Genomic DNA, 22,806 nt, shown 5'->3' on the forward strand with positions numbered 1-22,806 from the left:
CAACAGGAAAGATGGTCAGGAAGAGAGAAAAGGATAGAGGAAAGAAATACCATCTCCTGGTATTTGTCCTAACCCCCAAAATCTCTATCTGCAATAGCCAACACTAGAGCATGTTGAAGGGGTTCTCTACAAATAAATCACTTGGTTTTTCTCAAGGCTAAAACTGCAGGATATTCATACATCACAGCAATTTAACACGAACACAGCAGCTTATATTGAACAGCTAGCAAGTGCTGATCCAGGATCTGTTTAGGCTGAGATATTGACATGTTATAGAATTACAGAAACATTAGAGAATATTCAAAAACAGGAATTACTTGAAGGGATGTAACAGTACTCTCAGCACCTGATACAATATGTGTGACCGCATACTCAACTCCCCTCTGTGCATAAGGTCACAGAAAAATAATTGTTGAAGTCTCTCTGTGTTCACTTCTTTGATGTAGTTTTAAGCTTCATTTCTCTCCTGCTGTGGTTTGTCACGCTGCTACTGACAACACCACATTTCTTGAGGTGGGCATCCTCAACAGAAGCACTGTAGAAAAATAATGACTGTGGACGTTTGTTGTGAAGAACTTGTTGGAAATAGCGTGTTGACCATTGCTTTGACTTAGCAGAGGTGCTGTTTTATGTACCGAGCTATTGTCTATTGTATCATGGGGTAATGCTACATCCCTTATAACTTAAAAAAATTGTTCTAGGTCTTATGGCATTCACTGTAGTTAATAAAGGGTTTTTAAGTACAACTGTCTATAATAAAGCAACTACTCAGTAATCCTGGATCAGCAAATCCTTATTCATAGAAGCAACCTCTTTGCAAAGCTTTTCTCCACAACCAGCAGTCATTCTGAAAACTTAAATGAAGCACAAAGATGAAGCCATGAATGAAAAAACAATCTATGCTGAATCAACACCACTCACCTGTGATAATCAGGGCTCTCTAGTATCTCTGGCATGAATTTAACATGTACAGTTGATAGGTTGATATGTTCTGATTGGGCAAGATGTTTGTTGAGTATGACTGGCAAATCATAACTGTATAGAATGTAATGATGAAGTGAAACAGGCTACAACCATCTAAAATGGTGGGTTGTAGCCTTTGATGCTTTAGTGAAGTTTCATTTTGTAAATGCTAACACACAAATAAATCAGGTGAAGAAAACTGGGGTTAGATGGACTTAATCCATGTGTGAAATTCTAATAAACACACATCATAATATCTCTGGTCCAAAACGTCATGCATACATTATGAATACATGCATGATGTTGCATCTAGTCACTGCAAACACATTCACACAGCAAATAGTTGGGGTTGGGGGTGCTGAATGACATGTTACCTAGTCATCTCTAGGAAATTGAGGCGGGTGGAGAGGTCCTCGAGACGACTTATTTGTTTGTGACACTGGCTACAGAAAAAGTCGAGCGCCTCCTCCCTGAGGAAGCTCTGAAAGCAGTCAGGGAGAGGAGCAGGTGCACTGGAGAGAAGGAAGAAAACAGGGAGGAAGAGGAGGAGGAAGTGGTGAGTGACGGAGAAGAAGGAGTGCGCTGAGGGGACAAGTCACCTCCATGGGTGCAAATGTGGGGGGTGTTAGTGAAATTCACAGAGGAGAGTAGAGTGCAAGGGCTACAGTAGGAGGGTCTAGTGGCTGTGGTTTCATTTCAGGAGAGTGTAAGGAAAGAAAGCATTTAGGGAGGAAGAATGTGTTGTCCTCTTTTCACTCTAAGGTTCAACCTTTGCATCTTTCCCTCAGAAGACCCACAGAAAGCCTACGGTTAAGCTAAATTAATCCAAACAACTTAAGCTTTCTGCAAACAAACAAACAAAGGAAACAGCTAATTATTTCTTGTTTGAGTCTGCACCCTCTCCTCACTTCACCTCTGCCAGCTGATTGTCCATTCAGCGGGCAAGTGCCGTCTGAATTATGCAACTCGCTGGCAAACATTCCTGTTTATGTAGGCAGAATCGGGGCATGGCAGACTTTGAGTGAGTGTCACTTGATGGTCATACTCACTGTTGTACTATGAAGCCATTTTCCTCTGATGGTGTGAAGGACGGCTTTGTGAAATAATGCCTACAGTGATGGTAGTGTGTTTTTGTAGAACAGAGAAAACTGTTAGTACATGATGTCAAAGAGCTGTGATATGTAGAGATAAATGTGTGGGTGTGTGTAGGCAGCACTCATACGTGCACCAGTGATGAGCAGGACTGGCTCGAAAACACGCTGACGCATTCGCACTGAGTGGGTGAAGTTTGTGGGATGAGGTTATTTTTTCTTTGTGATTTTATCTGTACACAACTTGTACTTGATTTAATCTATCATAAAATGTATACTATGCACTCTTGGTTATCTGAAGCTCCTGTGAAGAACAGTTGGTTTAAAGCAAAGAAATCTCATCCTGCTTCTTACAACAGTCAAATGTATCACTCTTTAGGGAAACTTGTCTGTGGAAATTGTAAACAAAGGTCATTTTGGACAGGCAATTCATCACTTTATCTGACACCTACACCACAGCAGAGGTTTCAGGCATTAAAAACAACTATATATAATCAACTGAGTTGATATGGTCTTATTTACATTTATAGTACCTACAAGTCATCACTATAAATAAGAAATGGGTTATTATTTTAGTCATTAATTTCCATAAAAAGGAAAAATGTTCATGCAACTTATCTTAATAAAGACTATTTTTTCCCATTATTTTTACTGGAGCGTAATTGCATTGCAGAATTGCCTACAGACAGTGGCTTTGAGACATCTGGAAGCTTTTTGTAAGCCAACATTTAAAAGAAAAAAAAAAAGCAGTTTATCACTGGTTACTTAATTTTAGCTTTAATTTAAAGGGGCAGCCCTTGGGGTTGAAAAGCCATGGCAGACTGTCCAGTCCAGCTGCAGACCATTTCATTTCTGACTGGTAACCTAACAACTGTTTCATCTTAGACACTGTTTAATGGAAGTACATGCTACAAATTTCTAAATATAGTTGTATTAAACTTCCGTTTAGTGTTGGGGTAAAGGTTAAGGCAATGGTTAGGATACCAAAAGTTAAAAGTCAAAAACTTGACTCCATCCACTGTCCTACCTTTCTAATACAGGCCGCAAAACAAATCTTAAAAATAAAAAAGGTTTTCTTTCAAGTTAAATTAATAGCGATCTGGACACCAGTTCTGTTGGACAGTTAATGGTAATTCCCTTCATGTGTTGGCCTTGAGCAAACAAAAACTGAAGATGTACATCCTGGTCCAACAGTCAGAAAGTAAGTCACAGGTAATTATTTGAACAATATTAGAATTATTTGTTTCAGCTGGTTCCATAACAAGTTAAAAACTTCTTCCATAAACTCTGGGGATTAAAACTTTTCATTTGGGGATGAGTAATTAACCTTGGTTAAAGTACTTTCAATATATCCTTTCCAACTTCCAGGATTTTATTACCAACTTTTAAAACAATCACAGACTCTAGCCTTCAGTTCTTTCTAGCTTACAGTTTTAGCCAACTTAAATACTTCCTAAAAATCCTAAACAGAAAGGTTACACCTCTAGCATTACAAATTACACCTGATCTGCTTGCCCTAGATTCTCCAGTATTGTCTTTAGGCTACAAACAATAAGCAATTACTGATGTTCCTGTAGGGAATTTGGCATCATCTAGTTAAGGGAAGGAGGAAAGACAACCAGAAAATAGCTACCAATAAAAGAGCTTCAACACAAATAAATGCTGCCACAGAGAGGAGTTTATGTGTATAAATGTGGCTGCATTTTGGTGTTTGTTTAGTGTTCACACACCACTAAAGCAAACCTTTGTTTATACTACACCATGCCCAGGGGTAAAGCTTGTTAGACACTCCCTTAGATGAACCCAGTGCAAGGAAACATCAGCCTTCTGCCTCTCCCAAAAGGCTGAGTGGCAGATGCCTCCCTTTAAGACTTTAATAGTGTGATTAAGTAACTTACACTACTTATGAAGCAGTTTTTAGAAAATAATTCAGAGCATTAGACACATTTTTAACATCTTGGTAACAGTGAAAGTAAGTCTGAACTTTGTATTCTTGTCATAAATCTTGCCCTTCACTGGAGGAAAAATAGAAGATAAGGGTGGAAGGACGCCTCTTATCAAAGTTTGTCCTTAGTAAAAAAAAAAAAAAAAACAGAAAGATTTCTTAAAAGGTATTCAAACTTGAAGAATACACCTGAGAGTGTAACAGTGTCACAACTCTTATCATCAAGGCCAGATAAGAAGAGAGGCTGAAAATGATATAATGTTTACATCAGCTGAAAAATCTTCAGACTGACTGCATTTCGTGGGTTTGTGTGTTGAAGACTTGCTTGTACCTTGGAGAGAGCAGTGAGCCATTGACCTTCTCGGCTGGCTGCTCCAGTGTAGAGTTGGCCTCCCCCTCTGTCCCCTCCACACTGCTCTCCAGTAGTAACTCTGATGTGTTGCTCTCCCCAAAGTCCTCAAAGTGCTCTTCCTCTCCACTGATGACAGTCACCAGCGAGTGGTTGTGGAGCTCTGAGTTTAGGGAAAACCTGAAGGAACATGCAAGAATAGATCAGTGTGTTAGTCCTTGTATGTGAGCTCACTTGTGTAAACAACAACAACAACGCTGTTAATGTAAGGTCCAGGCCAGAAATAGAGGAAGGTGCCTGGTTTAGATGGGATAAAAATGGACTAAAGCTTGGTATAAACAGCCACATAAATATACTTTTAAGAAGCTAAACCAACATTAAAAGATATAAACATGCTTTGGGACTTCAGCTGTTGTAGCTCTGCAACACTTTGAAGAAAACAATCTGGCAACAGGTTGGTGTGTTTCACCTAGAAACCTGGAACTAACCAGAGGCTTCTGTAAATCCCAAACAAGCACAATTAATCTTCCCCCGAGAGGAGCGGCAATCTGGACAAGTTGGATGATCACTTGTCTTCAGAGGTAATCTGTTAATTGTTATTAACCCCAAAGGATTAATGACAATGTTTAATGCCAATGTGGTATTGCAGAACCACAATAATAACATTTGAGAAATGTGAAAGGAACATTAATGTTGGATGTGGCTCAAGCTTGGAGTATTCCTGGCTGATAATCTCAAACAGCTGGGAAGAAAAAATGTGGTAAATCTGGCAGGCTTCGATGTGAATCAAGCGGTTACGAAGGCTTTCAGTAAATGGTCTGTGGCTAACAGGAAAAGCTGGAAAGCTTATCTTTCCTGGTGTCATAGAGGAAGTGTTGGATGTCTTGGGCAGATACAGGAGGAGGAAGTTCAAATCAGCATAAAAAATTGTCCTCTCAGCACACTACGGCATGAAACAGCCCACTTTGCTTACATTACTCAGTCCATTTCACAACCAGAATGTCACCTTTGTTTTTTAGAGAATTTAAGAATACCTTAAAGCTCCAGTAAGGAACTTTTGCTTGTGTTCGTTGTGATATGGGTAGTACCCCCACATGGATGGTAGTGCTCTTTACTCAAAAAAATCTTTAAATTCATTATTTGTTTCAGATTTTTGTCAAAAATTGTATGAAAGGTGTTTTTTTTTGCAGTGTGCTATAACTCAGTTTTCTCTCACCTACCCAGCAGTTGAAGTGACAGGTATAAAAAACAAAAATACACAGAATTGGGCAATCCTTATTTTGAAGGTCTTATTTGCCATTGTAGCTCTATAGAGGTATCATATTACTTCCAGTCCATATCATAAACAGCTAAAATATCCTTACAGGAGCTTTAAATCATCATACATTTTAAATACCAGACAATCACTGCTATCAAATTGATTGATTTAAAAAGGTACATCTTTCATAAAACAGTTGCATAGGAGAGGAATAAATCTATCAATAATGTATGCATTTACTTACACACTGTCAAAACTGCACTAAAACACTGGCAATAAATTATGTATTCTTATGGCGACAATAAATTATAAACATTGGGTGCCTAAGATATCTGTTTTTGCTAGAGTGGTATCAAAATAGGCATCAATATCATTTACTTTTTCCAGTATCATATCTAAGTTTAAAAACCTGGTATCATCAGCACCATAAAAACAACCATGACTTTGAGATTCTTACTTCAACCATCATCCTATACTGACCTTATTAAAGCATAACTCTAGGGATGGGAACCGAGAACCGCTTTCTGTCGAGAAACGGTTCCAATTGGCTCGATCCATCGACATCTTTTACATTAAATCTTAACAATTTCCTTATCAATACCTCACTTCCGCATGCCATAAAAAACAGTCCTCACATGTGGCAGTCAGCAAACAAGAACAGAGAAGCTGAAGAAACAAACATTAACAAGGCTATACAGGATTGCTGCAAGGTGTTTAAAAAACACATTTTTACAAGCACTTGTCGGCATGCATGCATACGCACAATGAGAGGAGCGCGCACCTCTGCAACGCTTCACCTAATCCTTTTTTTAAAAATGCTTTGAGTGTAAAATAAAACACGTTTATAAGGAGACGTTTACAGGAGCAGAAGAAGTGAATGATTTAAGCAAAACACATTAAATCAGGGCAGGGGATCAAATGGAGTTTCTGTTTTTTCTCTTTCAATGACACAGACGTGCGCTCTTTTTCCTCTCTTCTCTTCACCCAGAGGTAAGATGACAAGTGATAATCCAAATTTAATATAGAATCTGGGGATGAGAAGTAATGTTCTGTGTGCTTTTAAACAGATAAAGATTGGAATTTAATATCATTTATGTCCGCGTTGTGCTTCAATGGTGAGCTCCATCCTGCTGAGTGTTTACTTTACGACGATCGTATAAAAAGTTATAGAACACTTAAATAAAAAGACAAACAAGCACTGATTAATTTCATCTAGATTTCACATTAAACAGGTAAAGATCATTTTAAACATTTTTAAAAACCCTTAGTGGTTTATATTCTACCTGGCATGGCTGCAGCCGAACGCAGCACCAGTGGGTATGCGTTATAATTTCTCATCATTGACCTACACCTAGAAAGAAGAATGAGAGCTTTTTTAAACTCACGTCATCTAAGATCACATTAGAGTCAGTGGTGCACGTTTGACTTTAGAGAAGACCATACAGTGGTGACAGAACAGTGCCTGCGCCATGCCAAGCCATGGCACCAAGTATCTGTGCGCTGGTCTAAATGCGAGTGTTCATCCTTTGCAAAACTGTCCCAACATCATTACAGGAGTTCAGTCATCACTTTTAAAGCCTCGTCATACACAGGCAGTGGTGCTGCAGGTGAAAAATACACATATTCTCGAGGAATTTATTATTAATGTGTGCTTATCCCACAGCACCATCTTCATGATGTTAATTAAAGCAACACTGTGGCTATTTTTAATACCCCAGGATACAGTATTACTGTATTACCACCCATTCCTAGTGAACTGTCACAAAAACAGACTAAAGTGGTCAAAATTTGGCTTCATTTCTCCAAAAAAGAGAAAACACAGGGCAATGTGTCAAACAGTGATGTCTAATGCATGACATGCATCTTTTTGCCCATAACTGTTAATTTTGAGTTCAATTTATTTTGATACCTCTGGAGATCTAGGATTCAGAGACTAGTTTTATATTTATCTAAAGGTTTTGTCTTTTAAAGAAAATGCGCAGTAGTACTGTATTCTAATTCAAGTTCACAGATTGAAGATCCAGAGAGCAGTTTGTTTTAACTGAGACATATCCAACACAAAGAGAAATTTTTTTTGTATATTTTATAATGTTCTTCTCCCAAACACTTGATGTGTAACATTTTTAGCAATCCTAAAATATAATTCCCAGGAGGGAATTGATAAAGAACCGAATTGATAAGAAGAATCAATACCGGCATTGATATCGATAAAATCTTATCAATTATACAAGTAGAACATGATGACACAGCCAACATTCAGGTCACTCACCCCTTACTGCCTGGCCCCATGGTGAGTTCCCTCACACAGAGGGATGGGGAGGAAAGAGAACGCATCTTTAAACGCCCTCCACTGCCCTGGCGTGAAAGCCGTGGAGCAACTGGAGTCAAAACCCCAGACAACCAGAGTGGAATCCTGAAGTTTCACAGGTTACACCGCTTTAAAATGAAACGACCACTCTCCGATTTGGAGGGAACAAAACTCGGCAAAAACAGTCAAGTCTTCGACTCTAACTAGCTACTAATCCTCATTTCCACATGACTGATGTTGCCTCGTCTGTGCCACCCGGCGGACTTGTCGTCGTACCATGGAGGGGTTGACTGTGAGTGGGTTAATCTGATTTGAGGCTAAGCAACGGCCAACAGACAGTCCTGCTGACCGTCCGAGGGCCAAATGTGTGCGGGGACACGGGTAGGATCCAGGAGGGTGGGGGTGGCTAATCCTGTTAAATTCTTAATCCTTGGTCCAGTGCATACACTCGTTTGCCGAACAAGGTTAGAGCCAGCTTGGCTAACCAGGCAGAATGTCAAAATCTCAGATTACTTACTGACCTTTATGTTGCTGTTACTCACTCAGTAGTAAATCATTACTGGTTTGGAAAATACCCAAAAAGCTTAATTTTTTTTATCCTAACAGATGTTCACTTAACTCTGTTGACAGACATTCAAGATATTCAGTTGATGTTGGAGATGATCAAACCATGAGTTTCCAAAATCTTTATTAAACAAAAAGCCAAAATGAGAGAATCTGTAGATCCCAGAGTCACACAGTCTAAGAGTAATTTTCCTGTCAGCAGCAGATTTAGCAGCCCAGCGGTATGAGTAAGTGCATAGAATCAGATTATCTCATGCCACAGGGAAAAAAACGGGAAAACAACAACAAAAAAGCGCCAACTCAACACTTCCTGGAATTCAAGCCTCAGTCATGGAATGGGAAGTCCAAACGCATCCATGTCAGGCAGAGGACCCCAATCCGTCAATGAGTCGGATAGACAGGTCACACAGTCAGCAGATGAGGCCTCAGATCTCAACACTTCCTCCCTTGTTTGCCCTAAAAACTACTCTGACAAGAATGTCCAAATAGAATTCATCTGCTGCAAATAAGAAAGGATCCTAGTTAAGTTAGGATACTAACTTATAAAACCAACTAAAATGAGAGAAACCAGGGTCATAACAAGGCTTTGAGCACTGCTGGGAAATAAATACAATCTCCTCCTTCACTTGCTTATTTGAGGGAAATACTGTAACACATACTCACAGAGACAGTTGGTTCAAGTCTGCCCCGTCTCAAAGGACACAAATTTGTTCATAATGTCACATCTTACCAAAGTATATGTTTGGGTAGTTCTTTGTCCTCTTTCTTTTTTGTAAATGATTGATTAAAACTCCCTTTAGTCAGTAAAATCTTTTGTTCTTGCTCTTTCCTTTGCACACAAAAAACACAGTACCAAGGGTTGTCATGATAGAGTTTGAAACTTCAATGTGATTCAAGTAAAAATCAAACAATAGCAACAGCTGTTTTAAGACTGCAAATACAGTGTCATTTCTAGTTTTTAGTAGAAAAATTGCAACTCTGGGCTACATTTCAGTGCCTAAATGTTTCTGATGTATTTGTGAAGGTTAAGATATGAGTGAAGATATATTTCTTTTCTATTTCTTTGCACATTACAATCATTAAAAAAGCATAGACTGATAGTTTTAAAACATGGTATCAATTAAGTATCAAAGTGTCGACAGTTTTGACAACCTGAAACACACCTGCATGCTTTGGTAAAAATCTTCTATCTACAAGTCAATATTTTGTCTCACTATTTGAAGAAATTTCATGCCAATCACAGTAAAACATCTTCAGTAAGCATGAAATTCTATCTTAATCCTAAGCCAAAAATAACCACGAATTCAGCCTCCCATTAATAAAGACTCAAATATGCAACACAAACAAAAAGAAATATGCAATAGCCCTTTAGAAATAGATCTGAACAGTACAAAAGCTCGAAGACGGCAACCGTGACTATTTTCTTAATCAACTGCTATTTCCAAACTATGAATAGAACCAAAGTGGTTCCCAGAAAAATACTCAAGCTGCTCAATTCTTGAAAAACACAAGAGGAATGGAATAAAAAATTTACCTACTGTGACAAATATAAGAGTTTATCATAAACAAAGAATCCAGTTCCCTACCCAGCCTATAAAGCGAAGATCCTCTCAGACAAATGACTTGGGTAAAAAATGGTGGAAATGTTTTCTCTGTTCAAGGTCTTGCTCACACAGCCAGTGTGTGCATTTCAAGTTATCTGTGAGGAGCTTTCCTGTTCAGCCATAGAGAAAACATTAACAGTTCAGTGTCCCAGCAGACCATGTGAAGTGTTCCTTAAAATGCCTAAGACTTATCATAGTGTGCACCATTTGATCTACAATTCAAAGAAAAACTAACATCATCGATGTTTGACTTTCTTTATACTGGTGCATATAAGGGGAAAAAAGACATTACTTTGATTAAGTGGAGACCGTTTAATGCCTGTCTGGTGACCCAAATAGAACCTGAGTGATCCAGCGCTGAGCATGCAGGACTCATAAGCACGTGATCTGTGTAAAAGGTTAGAACAGGGCAAGTCCACAGCTAACCCTCAGCTGAAGATTTGACACACATTTTCAGTAAATTCTGCAGCTAGTAGCGATTACCGGCAGTGTTATGACGTTGATCTCATGAGAAGTAGATTATGATTTATTGCGTATGCCATTCAGCGTCCCAGTGCCAAACAAAAAGCAGAGGATACATTTCTATTGAAAATACAGGAGTATTTTAGCTGGGGATGATGATGAAGGGGACACTCTTACTGACCTATTTCCAGCGTCTTCAGGGTCGTGCAGTGTGGCCTCGATGCCGCTGTCTGTCTCCACATCCTCGTGCATCTCGGGGGGTACCAGGGCCCCTGTGTCTTCATCTGTGAAGGTCTCACACTCACTGTAAGTGCTCTCAGAGCCCAGGTATGCACTGTCCGTCACCTCATTTTGCTGCAGGAGGAGAAGCAGAACAAGATATGTGCATCATAAAAGGCTATCAAGCAAAATACTGATCTGAACAAACAAGGCAGCCTTGAAGTTGAACTTACTGTATTTTCTGAATTAAATAATATCATGGCTCTTAAAAAACGTTTCTCCATTATAGCAAAAGTGCATATATAAACAAGAAATGTTAAGCACACTGTTAACATCATTTTTAAGATAAACAAGGCCAGACATTATATGCCTTGAATATGAAATTATCAAAAAATGCAAATCAGGATTATCTACAATAGTTAGAAGCAAAAGGCCAACCACACTCCTACAGGCCAATTAGATAATGAAGAAAAAAGCAGCCGTTTCCATGACAATCTATTTTAATCCATGAAGCCTACAACGATTACGATGCCTACAATCAAACATATTACAGAGCAAAAACTGGCTTCAGAGACAGGCTGTAGTGATCCAGACAATTGTTCCAAGCAAAAACCTGCCGCATCAATGCCTCTAAGCAACAAGTTTAACAAAACGAGCAAAGAGAAAAATACCAAATGCAGAGTACAAAACTCAAAATCAGAAAGGAACATCTGAGGCTTTCGTAACCAGATATCAGAGATCAGAGATATGAAGCAATTATGAAGACACTGACAGGTGGGTCATTGAAAGGCCAACGTACCGTTATAAAAGAAGCGTCAGGAGAAGGGTTCAGAGGGCTATCCACCATGCCCAGAACCATTCTCTCTGCCTGGGCTCACACACAGGGAAGCTGGCCTGCCATGAGAGTGTCCTCATAACTCATACTAATGCTTCCTCTACTTCACTCCCAGTGAAAGAGAGTGAGAGTAAGGGTATGTTTGAAAAATGGAAAATACTGTGACACCTTGTTCAGCTCCGCTGTGTGGTCAAAGGGGAGGAGACAAAGTCCAAAGAGTAGCACAGAGCTGTAATATTCAATCAGCTGGTGTTCAACGAGATAGGCCCGAGTTAAAACAGCACCGATCAGCTGAGGAGCAGTTTAATCTTTCCTGGCTCCTGGGAACTTCACTTCCTGGCCAAGAGGGAGTGAATAAATCATTAAACCATGTTCTACATCTTGTAGCCTGGACAGTGAACAGGGGCTATACATCACAGTAGCCTGTTATAACTGTCCAACTATGTGCCAATATAAAGTCAACATACTGTTGAAACCCTGCTTATGATAGGTGGGAGGGCTTCTTCTGCTGTTTGTGAGTGTTTCTATTTCTAATCAAAATGTGAGATGGAAATGTGAAGGTAAGCAATGCCTGAAAATATTTAGTCAAGGAAAAACAGGGTGGATGGGGCGTTGCTTTTCTCTTATGCCAGGCTTCAGCTGAACAGCTTCACCTTGCCTGTTTTGAGAGCAAACAGGGCGAGAACAGCGCAGCCATTGAGAGAGAGGAACCCTTTTCTGCCAGAAATTGGAGGGAAAAAACAAGGCCATGGACACAGGTGTGGCGAGCACTTCAAACATAAACACAAACTTCCCCAAACCTCTGCTTAGAGCTTCCAGTGGAGACACTTTATAAAACACTCGATATTAAAGAATGTAAGCTTGGATTCAAAGCAACTTCGCTCTTTTTTTGATAGTGGATATTTTCAATTTCATTTCTTATACTTAGATTAGAGCTCTCTTATAGAATTTAAAGTATAATTAGTTTGACTAATCATTTCAGCAATTTAAAGCTGAAGCAATAAAACTGTGTTCATGTGATAGTATGACCAATACATCTCATTTTAAAGGTCACATATTTTACCCCTTTAAGACAAGTTTATTGGCCTTAGATGAGTGAGAGAGGAGCTTGCTTGTCTCGACAAATAAGATAATTTAAAAAAAAAGTTTAGATCAAGTAGGAACTTCAGTACAGTCTACTAGAGTTGGGTAATCTTTCAAATTTCAATTTCAATCACAAGTTAGACTTCCTACAATTATAAGAACAAAATAATCATGATTAATCGACTTCTGCACTGCATGCCATGCTGCAGTTGTTTTGTCCATGTGATAAACACTCCTATGTTTGTTCTTATTTTGCCACGACAGGAGTTTTATGTTTCTTTTTAATTTTTATATAGCATTATTTTCAAATACTTGCATTTTTCCAGTCATTTTTTTTATTGCTTGTTTTTGTTGTGTTAGGAATGACTAGGTTTGATAGATGAATGTGGTGCTACCATTGCAAAATCAACAAGTAATTGTGTTTCATATTCATGATCTCAATAATAAAACTATTCATGATGATTATTTTTTGCGATGATTAAGCAGCCCTACTGTCTCCTGTCTTTTCCAAGTTTGCTTCTTGGATTTTTCAGTCTTAGTACAAAATGTTTTTAAAGGAATGAAGCTGCATCACAGTGTCTCTGTGAATCAGTCCTATGATGAACGAGGGAAAAAGTTGACCAACTTTTACCCGAGTAAAAGTTTAGCCCCCTTTCCTTCCCTTGTTGCCCTCTCTGTCCCATCCACAGACCTCCCCTTCCTGCAGCTGGTTGTTCATCTTATGTGCATAACATGTGTTTGTTAGATTCACAATCAGTGAATCTAGATTCTTTGGCTAGGGGGCCAGGCCCTGACTGAAGCAGGAGTGACATGAAGTTTGCGTGCTTACAAACAACTGTTTATCATGTATTATACAAATCTGACTTTATTATTTTGATGCACTTTTAAAAACAAAAGAAAAACAAGATGAAAACCATTTAAAATCATTAATAATAGATCTGAAAAAGCCCAAACAATAGCCAAGCTAACTTCTATTAAGTGCAGATATTCATTGAATAAGAATTAGATATTTTCAGACAAAAGGTTAGACACATACACTTCCATAACCGAGTTTTGCAGTTTATCAAACACAAGAGAAGAGATTTAACTATTCAAAACATGTATATTGATGTGTGTATTTTTAAAAGTGATCACTATAAAATCCATTCGCATACTTTCTTTATGTAACTGTCTGGGTTCCCATGATTTTTATAAAAAAATGTTCCCTTCATGTCAAGAATGCATTTAATGTGTTGTGTAACCCTGGAGCAGTCAATAAACCCAATGATACTATAAAAATCTTAGATTCTATGTTATTATTCCATGTTTTTTGGTTTTACTATTCCCTTAAAAAGTCTGCATACTCACAATATTATATGTTTATCTACCAGAGGATCTCAAAAAAAGGCTTCTTTTTATAGTGCCACAATCAACTTATGGAGCCTGTGAAATTGGTTTAAGCACAAGGAATCCATTTGTATTGTGGTGCACTGGCCTGCATTTCTAAACCCTACCAAAAGAGGGTGCTGACACAGTGTAATGTCCTGCTGCTAAAACAACAGTCACAGTCCTGCAGTGCCAAAAGTGCACACAATAGCAGAAACACTCCAATTTTGCGGAGGCCAGCAACAATGATGGTTAAATATACAAGTTCGGTGCACAAGAGGAGACAGGAATTCCAGATATGCTGACCACAACTGTATAAACACACATCCACACAGATGTAAGAAAAAAAACTAAGTGCACATTCCAGCTAATTCAATATTTGTCAAAGAATACTGAAAAGCATAGCATGCCAGATGCTATTTAGTGTCAGCCAAACCGGGAGGTTGAGTCTGTGGAACGTTCACAGAGAGGTAATGATAGCTCTGTGAGCCGCTTTGTGAATTACAGAGGAAAGAGTGAGAGTGCACATTGAGTTCAGACTGTGACCTCCACCATAAGCTGCAGTGTGCACTGATCATAACTGAAGGCCAAACAACTGGACCGCATGTACATCTACGGAGAGTCTGAGCCTCTTGTGTGGTGCCTCACCTCGTCGTACTCCTCGGGACATCCCACAGCTCCATCCCCTGGACTGTAGTTTACATTGTAGAGCTGAGGCTCTGGACCTGCAGATATACGAAGAAGAAAACAGGCTCAGTGTGTGCAGAATAAACACTTCAAGTCAAACAACAGAGGAGGATCAACAAACAAAAGCCTAGTGTCTGTGCAGCACCAAAACCCATAAGCAAACAAAATATCTTTTTTTATAGGGAAAGGGGTTCACAGCAGGTTATAGCTTTGAATGCCAATGTTTTATAAATGTGCAACAATTGTGACTAAATTTAACCCAAACAACATTTTAATGACTGACAATTACCTAAGAATTAAACACTAATTAATACTGAGAACAAAAACACATTATACCTGATGCTTTGCTGTATCAGAGAAAAAACTACTGTACAGTTAGCTGCACAACAAAAAGGCAATCTTTACCATACATTTCAAATTCTATTGTACAATAAGCAATTTATTTTTTGACCCCTTACTGATATATTTTATTTCTACTTTTATTGCTCCGTTAAAAGGTTTTTCAATTTTCCATTCATTTTTGTAGAAAGTGTGTATATGTCTTGCCTGTAAAGGGAACAAAACAGGTGGCTATCTCTTTAATATTATATTTATTATCATTTATTTTATAATAATTCTTTTTAATTTAAGGAAATCTGTTGCCATTTTTAATGGGTATATACTGATTAATCATAAGAGACCTTTTTAGTTTCTGTATTTTTCAGCATTTTTTTTATGTTTTTGAAAAAGGTATGACAAAAATAACCTGACATGCTAGATAGATTTGTTTCACACATCCATCTGGTAAACCTCTTATAGACAGCGTTTGGGAAAGGGCAGAGCCTTTGAAAGAAAACTTGGAGGGTGATTGGATGAACATTCTGTCTGTCACATCTTTACGGGTCAATCAGAGCAACAAAACACTTGATGTAGCCGCTATCGAGCTGCACCCCATCGAAGGAATAAACTCAATATAGAACTGCATAATGTGAACCATGGCGACTGTAGACATGTCAGTACACAACTTTTGTCGTTTTTCAAAAGAAAACAACTCAATGCTGATCTTTGTTCTTCTTTTAACGAAGAGGCTGCTTGCTTACGTCACGATTCCGCTGCACCCAAGAGTACTGCCCCTCATTGTGGATTGGTCCTGTCACTTTCTAACCGGGCCCAAACGGTTCAGACGGGAGCTTTGCCAGATGGATTTGCCAGTGAGAAACACGGAAATGGGTGTATCCATCTGCTTTGCAAGGTTATCAGAAAAGTACTTTATAGGAAATCTACTAAGTAGAAATACTTGGATTTTCATTTTCTAATAGAAAAAAAACCTTCCTTTAATGTGGAACGCAGGTACAAGGTATCAGAAAAGTACTTTATAGGACTGATCAATTTGGGAAAATACTGCAATTAGGAATTTTTCCCCACATATTGCAATTGTGATTTAATATGAGAATACATTTTAAGCTCTTCATCCTACTTATTTCTCAACAAACACAAGCAAAAACTTAATTCTATATCATAAACAACATATCAATTATTTTGATTCTTGTCACAAATTCGATAATGTTGTATTGAAGGAATGATCATTCTGTTGTATTCTCATTTTGACTAAGAAAAGGACACACAAAAAAAGGAAAGAAAGATTTCTTTTGTAAAATATTTTTAAAAATGACATTTGAATGTTTGCATGATGTGTAGAGCATATCACCTCTAGAGTAGGCCTGGGCGATATGGCCTAAAAATCCTATCATGGTGTTTTTCATTCCTTTGACGGTAATGGTATTATATCACGCTATTACAAAATTATTGGGGGTTTATGTTTTTCAATCCAATTTCAAATATTATTAACCCCCTTTGCCCCTTAAAACAAGCCTTTGATGGCATACTCACTTTATGTCTAAGCATAAGAACACAGACATTTCTTTTGTGGGTGTTTTTTTTTTTTAAGTCTCTCTAGGTTTACTCCTGTCTAACTGCACTCCAAGTTTCACATTTCATCTCTATCCTGATGAGGTGTGTTAAGCTGCTAATGACTTAAGCACGTTTCCTGGTGAAGGCGTTCACAATAAAGGCGCTGGTGAAAAATAACAGCCGCCGACTTTTATTGTGAAGGGCTTGATGGAAGTACTGTGTTTAGCATTAAGTTCGCTTAGCTTTGACTGCCATACCGGAGGGTTTTTGCAGCTAGTTTACAGCAGCTTTTCTGACCTCGTTTAACATCGCAGCCTGGATCTTTGACTAACTGTGGACTTAGAAAAGATATTCAAAAGTTAAGACAGACCTTTAAACGGTTGTTTAAGCTGTTGTAAGAGGAAGTCCCACAGCGCTGGGCTCTTGACCAACTGAGACCAACCAAAGCAGCACTTAGCTTGTGTTAAAGCCCCAGGCAGGCTGACAGAGACGGCACACTTACCGACAAGATGCCAAACTTCAAGAAAAAAAACACGTGTTTGCCTACTAACCGTGCTTAGTTTCGACTGCAAGAGCAGGTAACATTCGGTTAGTTACCTGGCTACACGTGATACTCAAGCTAAACATGCTATTGACTGGACTCAGCCTGAGCTGTCCATCAAAAATCAACTGCTCTGCCAGCTGTGAGAGCAGATATGCCTCGCACGTGCATCACAGCACAATATAGGCATTTAAACCGATGATGGCTGTGTTGCAGAACTCCATTCCGTGGCAAAAATTTTACCGGTGACAGTATTAATACCGGCTTACCTCTACTCTAGAGCAAATAATTGTATTAAACTAGACACAGGTTTCAGGTTAAAGAAATGCACTTTCTGGACATATTGTGATTAAATCTACATTTCGATTAATTGTTTAGCCTTAGTGCGTAAGTACTGAAGTGTTTGATAACCTTAGAGTAAATGTGAATTTAATCTACCATCACTGAAATGATTATTTGATGAAGACACAGCAGGCTTCAATACTAGCTTGCGCCCCAGTTTTTGGTTGAAAATATTAAAATGTTAGTTTGAATATCTGCCAAACACGAAGAGGATCAATGCTGTAAGTAGTGTCCTTATCTTTCTAAAAACTGAACAAATTTCATCCACCACATGCCAGCCGACATGATTTTGTTCCTAACAAAGAAACAGGACATATTTATCAAAACTACTTGGGTATAATTACTTGCATTTTCATTTTCTAATAGAAAAAACCTCGCCTTTAATGAGGAACAAAGCGGACTTCACTGTGATCAGACTGATGTTAAATATTAGAATGGGATGACCTGATATTTCTGTCTGCATTGTGTTTGCTCAACCATGCATCAGCACATTATCAGCTCGTGGCCCAGCTGCCCTACCTTGGCATATTTACAGTCAGCAATCTAAGCATGATGTGACTGTAAACATTATGTAACATTTTTACTCTCATTTAAAGGGCTGCAGAACGTCACGTAATAAAGGTAGAAGCAAAATAAAACAATAAAAACGGACAACATGTGACCCGTTCTAGTTAGTCAATACAGGCTGTGTGTAAAGCACCTGTGATGTAACCTGAGACGTGCAAACAAGGCAGAGTCCCATCAGCCACTGTGGCTCCTGTATCTAGTAAACAGAGCCATGAATAGCACCCTACTGAGAGAATAGAGCACAAACAGTGTTCTACACGAGACTCCAGGGGGCTTTGTGCCCGCTGGTCTTACATAACCCACACTGTTCTTGGTGACTTGTACACATTGCAGGCAGTTTAAGAGAAATGAGTCTGCACCCAAAGGGGCTGTGGAGGAGAAGCTGGCTTCTGTTGGAGCAACACACCTGCAGTCTCTTGGCATATTGACAAAATATCAGAGGACAAGGATATTTTTTTTTTGTACTTCCAGACATGCCATAGAAACTACAGGGGACAAGGCATTTCCATGGCCTGCAGGCTTGTCTTTATTAAAAAGCTAGCCAGCTAGGTAGCTTGCCAGTGACATGTAGAGCAGGAATGAAGCAGAAAAAGAAGGTGGAGTGTATTATTGTTTATATTGGAACTTGTTAAAAGCTGGAGGAGCAGGTTTACAACCATCACCAAAGTGAAGGTGCTAGTAGATATGATAGAGAACATGACATGACTCTAGATCATCTAAAAGGTCAACAGTTTGTATGCAAAAGGACTAAAAACCCAGTTTTACAAGCAGGGTGGAATTTTGTCACTAGTGTGCCAGTATTTGGGAAGTTACAACAGAAGTCTGGTCTTCCCACACCAATAGAGAACTGTCTTCCAGCTGGAAATATGTGATTCATTCCCCACATTGCTGATCATACAGAAACTGCTGAAGAATAGGAAGGAAAATTGAGTAGCAGGAAAGTGGGACAGTGATGTCTGTGTTGATTCTAATACATGGCATTTTTAATCTGATATGTGGACGAAAAAACCAAAACAGCATTATTTAAATGATTCATGACTCATCCTTCTACATTAGATAAACATCAATCTGCTGTCTCTGAAACATATTAACAAGGTTGGTGTGAGAAGCTCAAGTGCTGTTTTAAAAGGAGGTCGTTTTGCTTGGTTCCAGGTTGCACATTCTGCAACCAAGAAATCAGACAAATACTCTACTTAACACAGTTTTATCCCAGCTTTATGACTGATCAGTGACTAAACAAAAATATGACATCTAGAATTACAAATCTGGGACTTTATCTTCTTTTAATCGATGAACTGAAGTTCTATCAAACAGTCAGCTGAAAACTGAAGTGAGAACCGAACTGTCGCCCCTTTGAACTGTTACACCCCTATTTAAATAAAGAGTAAACATAAGGGTTAGTGTCTGATACAGACAGAGAGCAGAGGAGAAAAAGATAATGTTTGGTCATGAAGCCCTGATCGGAATCTTTCTTTTTCTTCACCTCATTAATTAAATGCTGCATGCCGTCTGCTCTAAGATTACTCAGTGCAGGCAGGAAAAAGTGATCCATATCATTACAAATTAACAATAAAAAAATACTGCTAATACTGCTAACCATTCTTATGGTTGTGTATACTGAACCAGAGTAAAAGAAGGAAGGCTCAGGAAACCATTGCAGGTGCTTTGAGTTAATCAGCTGATTAGTGCTCTTTTCAATAAATAACTGACAAGAACACTGACTTCACAAAACTAATATTTTGAGATACAGTTTTATGATTTTCATTAGCTATATTTTAGAAAACCCTTTTAAATGTTCAATTTTATGTGTTAGAAATCTAAAATATATGCAAGTTTAACTTTTTAAATTAAATTACAAAAAAATTAACTTTATCATGATATTCTATTTTTTTGAGGTACGTCTGTAAAAGTACTACATAATGCAATAGAAAAGGTATTCATTCTTAGCTCACAGTAATGCTTGTTTGGAAGTAGCTGGATACCAAAAACACCTTAAACCTGAAAGTAAATAACATAATAATACGTATGGGGCTATTACAAGTTTCTTGGTTCTTTGTCCATCTACTTTAAGTAAATAGATTTTTAAGAATTCATGTTTGTGCTACTTCTTAAAAGGAGCATAGTGGAATAATATTACTCAAAAGCACATCTCATTGTCCCATCCTGAGTGAGAAGCCACAGGAAAATGTATTAAAATCAATTTTGTAAGCTTTTCCCCAGAATTTGGCCACTACAGTACTTTTTGTCTTGGCTTTTACTATATATTACAGCAACATTTGTTCAGAAAAACAGTCAATGCAGACCTTTTTTTTCTGTCAATCTGGCTTTCTGACACAGCTTAGCAATTAGAGACAAGAAGCAGAGAAACAAAGGGGAAAGAGAGAGGACAGTGGCTAAGACAGAGGACAGTTAATTATTTAGGTGAATAGGACTCTGCTCAAACCTCATCTCTTTGCTACTCCTGCTCTGAAAGCTCGCCAGTGAGCCCATGCGAGTGTGAGCATCTCATGCTTTCCAGTGCATGACTTATTAATGTTCTGAGTAACCCGAGCAGTGCAACCCAGAAAGCTGAGGGAAAAGAGTACTGCTGATCGATAGATTGGGTTGGCTGTGGATCGAGGTGAACTTGCTGTGACATCACCATGACCTAAGTGTCAACGTAACGAACATGCTCTGTAAGCTGCTAAAGACCTGAAAGCCTTTCTGATGACATCAATTCATTAAATCCATCATATAAAACGGTGGATTCTAAAAATTTTATTTTATTTATTTAACCTTCATTTAACCAGGAGAACAAAACTCATTGAGATTAAAAATCTCTTTTTCAAGAGTGTCAATACAACCTACAGCAGGATTTTAAAGTAGAGCAGAAAGACAGAAAATGGTTAAAGAAAAAATAAAAGCTTTTAGAGTCCACTTACAAAGAATTTGGGTCAGTCTCTGAAATCCCTCACCTCTAGTGAACGATAAATGTGAACATACTGTGTTGACAACAATATTTGGTACTCTGGGGAATTCTGAGAGATGGAACCAGATGCTCAAGACTAAATGTAGGTAAGAATTTGCTGCTGGTGAAGCATTTTTGTCAACTTTTTGAACAGCAGAATCAGGTTAACATCAGGTTAGTGAAAATAAAATACAAAAAAAAGAAAACTGGAGTAGTAAAGCCAGATAAATGTATAGATGTAGATTATCATTAGAATTGCACTCACACTGCATGATATTTCTCTGTAAAGGAGGTAAGAATTCAAGAGTATATTGAGTTTAAGTCACTATAAAAATAAGAAGAGTTAAATACTTGAAAATTGTTTTGAAATCAGCTCATTAGGTTTGCTGCCTTAGACAAACCAACTGATGAGTTTACTTTAAAAGGCATTTCTAATTAGACAGAAATTCATAAAAAAGGGTATTAAGTAAAGGGTTAAGAGGGAAAGCAGACCCATCAGGTCCTTAATCTTTGAGCTCACCTCCATTGCTAATTGCAGAGATTCCTCTGTGGAAGTCCTCAAAGCTGATCACTCCAAGTCCACTGGGATCCAAAAACTTGGTCAAATCTTTCACCTGAAAGATAAAATTAACACAGCATTCAAATTTTATGTTATCATGGCTACACAACAAAACAACCCTTTTCCAGAAACGTATCATTCACTCTGGCTTGGTGCTTCAAGATGATGCAAACAATTATGTAAGGGAAAGTTTTCCACACATGTGGCCTTATGACTGACTTTGATGTTTGCATACTGGATTCAATGGAAATCCAAAGGAATGCACCAGAACCACTAGAGCTGAGCTATAGTTACAACTAGTAAGATTTCAATGTTAAGGTCATGCCACTCACATGACTGTTTTACAGCAGAATTATGTAAAGTTATTCTGATTACTGGAGCAAAAAAAGCAGCAATAAAAACAACTCTAGAGGGGAGTCTTGCAGAGAAGGCAAATGTGAGCTTACAAGTATGCTGAGGTTACATGTTTTACTCCTCTTGCATCTGGTAAGAAGATGTTACTCAAAGCTTTACAGTTGTAAACAAATTGTTCTACCTCACAGAGAGATTTTAAAGTTATGAATAAATTAGTGGTAAAGAATCTTTAAAACAACTTACATTAAGGGAAATCACATTCTAAAAAGATGGGTGATCCCACAACAGAAAACTTCTCATTCTTTATGCGCATCTATCAAAATGCATGCAGGCATTTAGTGTGAAGCTAGTCATGAATTTGTGCACAGAAATGCTGCTGCACTGAAGTGTTAAGACAGGTTATGTAAGTGCAGCTGCATACTGTATATTCCTACAGTCGGTAACCTGGCAACAAGAGATGTGTCATTTTTAAGCTGGAGGGCCTCAGAGCATGAAAACACCACAGCACACATTGGATCAACATCTATTCCTGCTAAAAATTGACCGATTTCTAAAAACCTTGTCTGATATGTACTCAGAGAGCCTTCTCTTAAACTCCTGGCATGTTGCCCCAGTTAAAGCTTACAATCTACTTATCTGGCTCCCAAAGACCTGTGAACTTTACATGGTGGCTTATCAGAGGCGCCAGCCAATTAAAATCTATTTACACAAATAATAGACTAAAGCAAATGTCAACCATCACACAAATTGCCTGAACCCATTATTACAGTGTAATTTCAGGCGTGTATCACTGGCTGGGAGGGATCCTGGGAGTGTGTTGGCTGAGGTTTCTGTGGTCTCCCATGCTCCCTTATTCCTCAAGAAAATGAGTGT

The 22,806-nt window shown here is 38.4% G+C and overlaps 1 protein-coding gene across 4 annotated transcripts in view; it reads right to left on the minus strand.

Moving 5' to 3' along the window:
- The window catches only part of rab11fip3 (RAB11 family interacting protein 3 (class II)), a 39,600-nt gene that overhangs the window by 6,569 nt on the left and 10,225 nt on the right, over positions 1-22,806 (minus strand). For 3 of the 4 annotated variants that reach the window (XR_005993474.1, XM_041815483.1, XM_041815481.1), the window contains exons 2-6: positions 21,541-21,634; positions 14,695-14,771; positions 10,726-10,898; positions 4,331-4,528; positions 1,338-1,475 (exon numbers count right to left, since the gene is read on the minus strand). Coding sequence is in view for 3 of the 4 variants with exons in the window: in XM_041815483.1 (XP_041671417.1) it covers positions 1,338-1,475; positions 4,331-4,528; positions 10,726-10,898; positions 14,695-14,771; positions 21,541-21,634 (680 nt within the window). In the remaining variant the exon portion in view is untranslated. The remainder of the gene's footprint in view (positions 1-1,337; positions 1,476-4,330; positions 4,529-10,725; positions 10,899-14,694; positions 14,772-21,540; positions 21,635-22,806) is intronic. The other variant, XM_041815482.1, reaches the window with a different exon arrangement.

This window comes from Cheilinus undulatus, linkage group 20, assembly GCF_018320785.1.
Source record: "Cheilinus undulatus linkage group 20, ASM1832078v1, whole genome shotgun sequence".
NCBI lineage: Eukaryota > Metazoa > Chordata > Actinopteri > Labriformes > Labridae > Cheilinus > Cheilinus undulatus.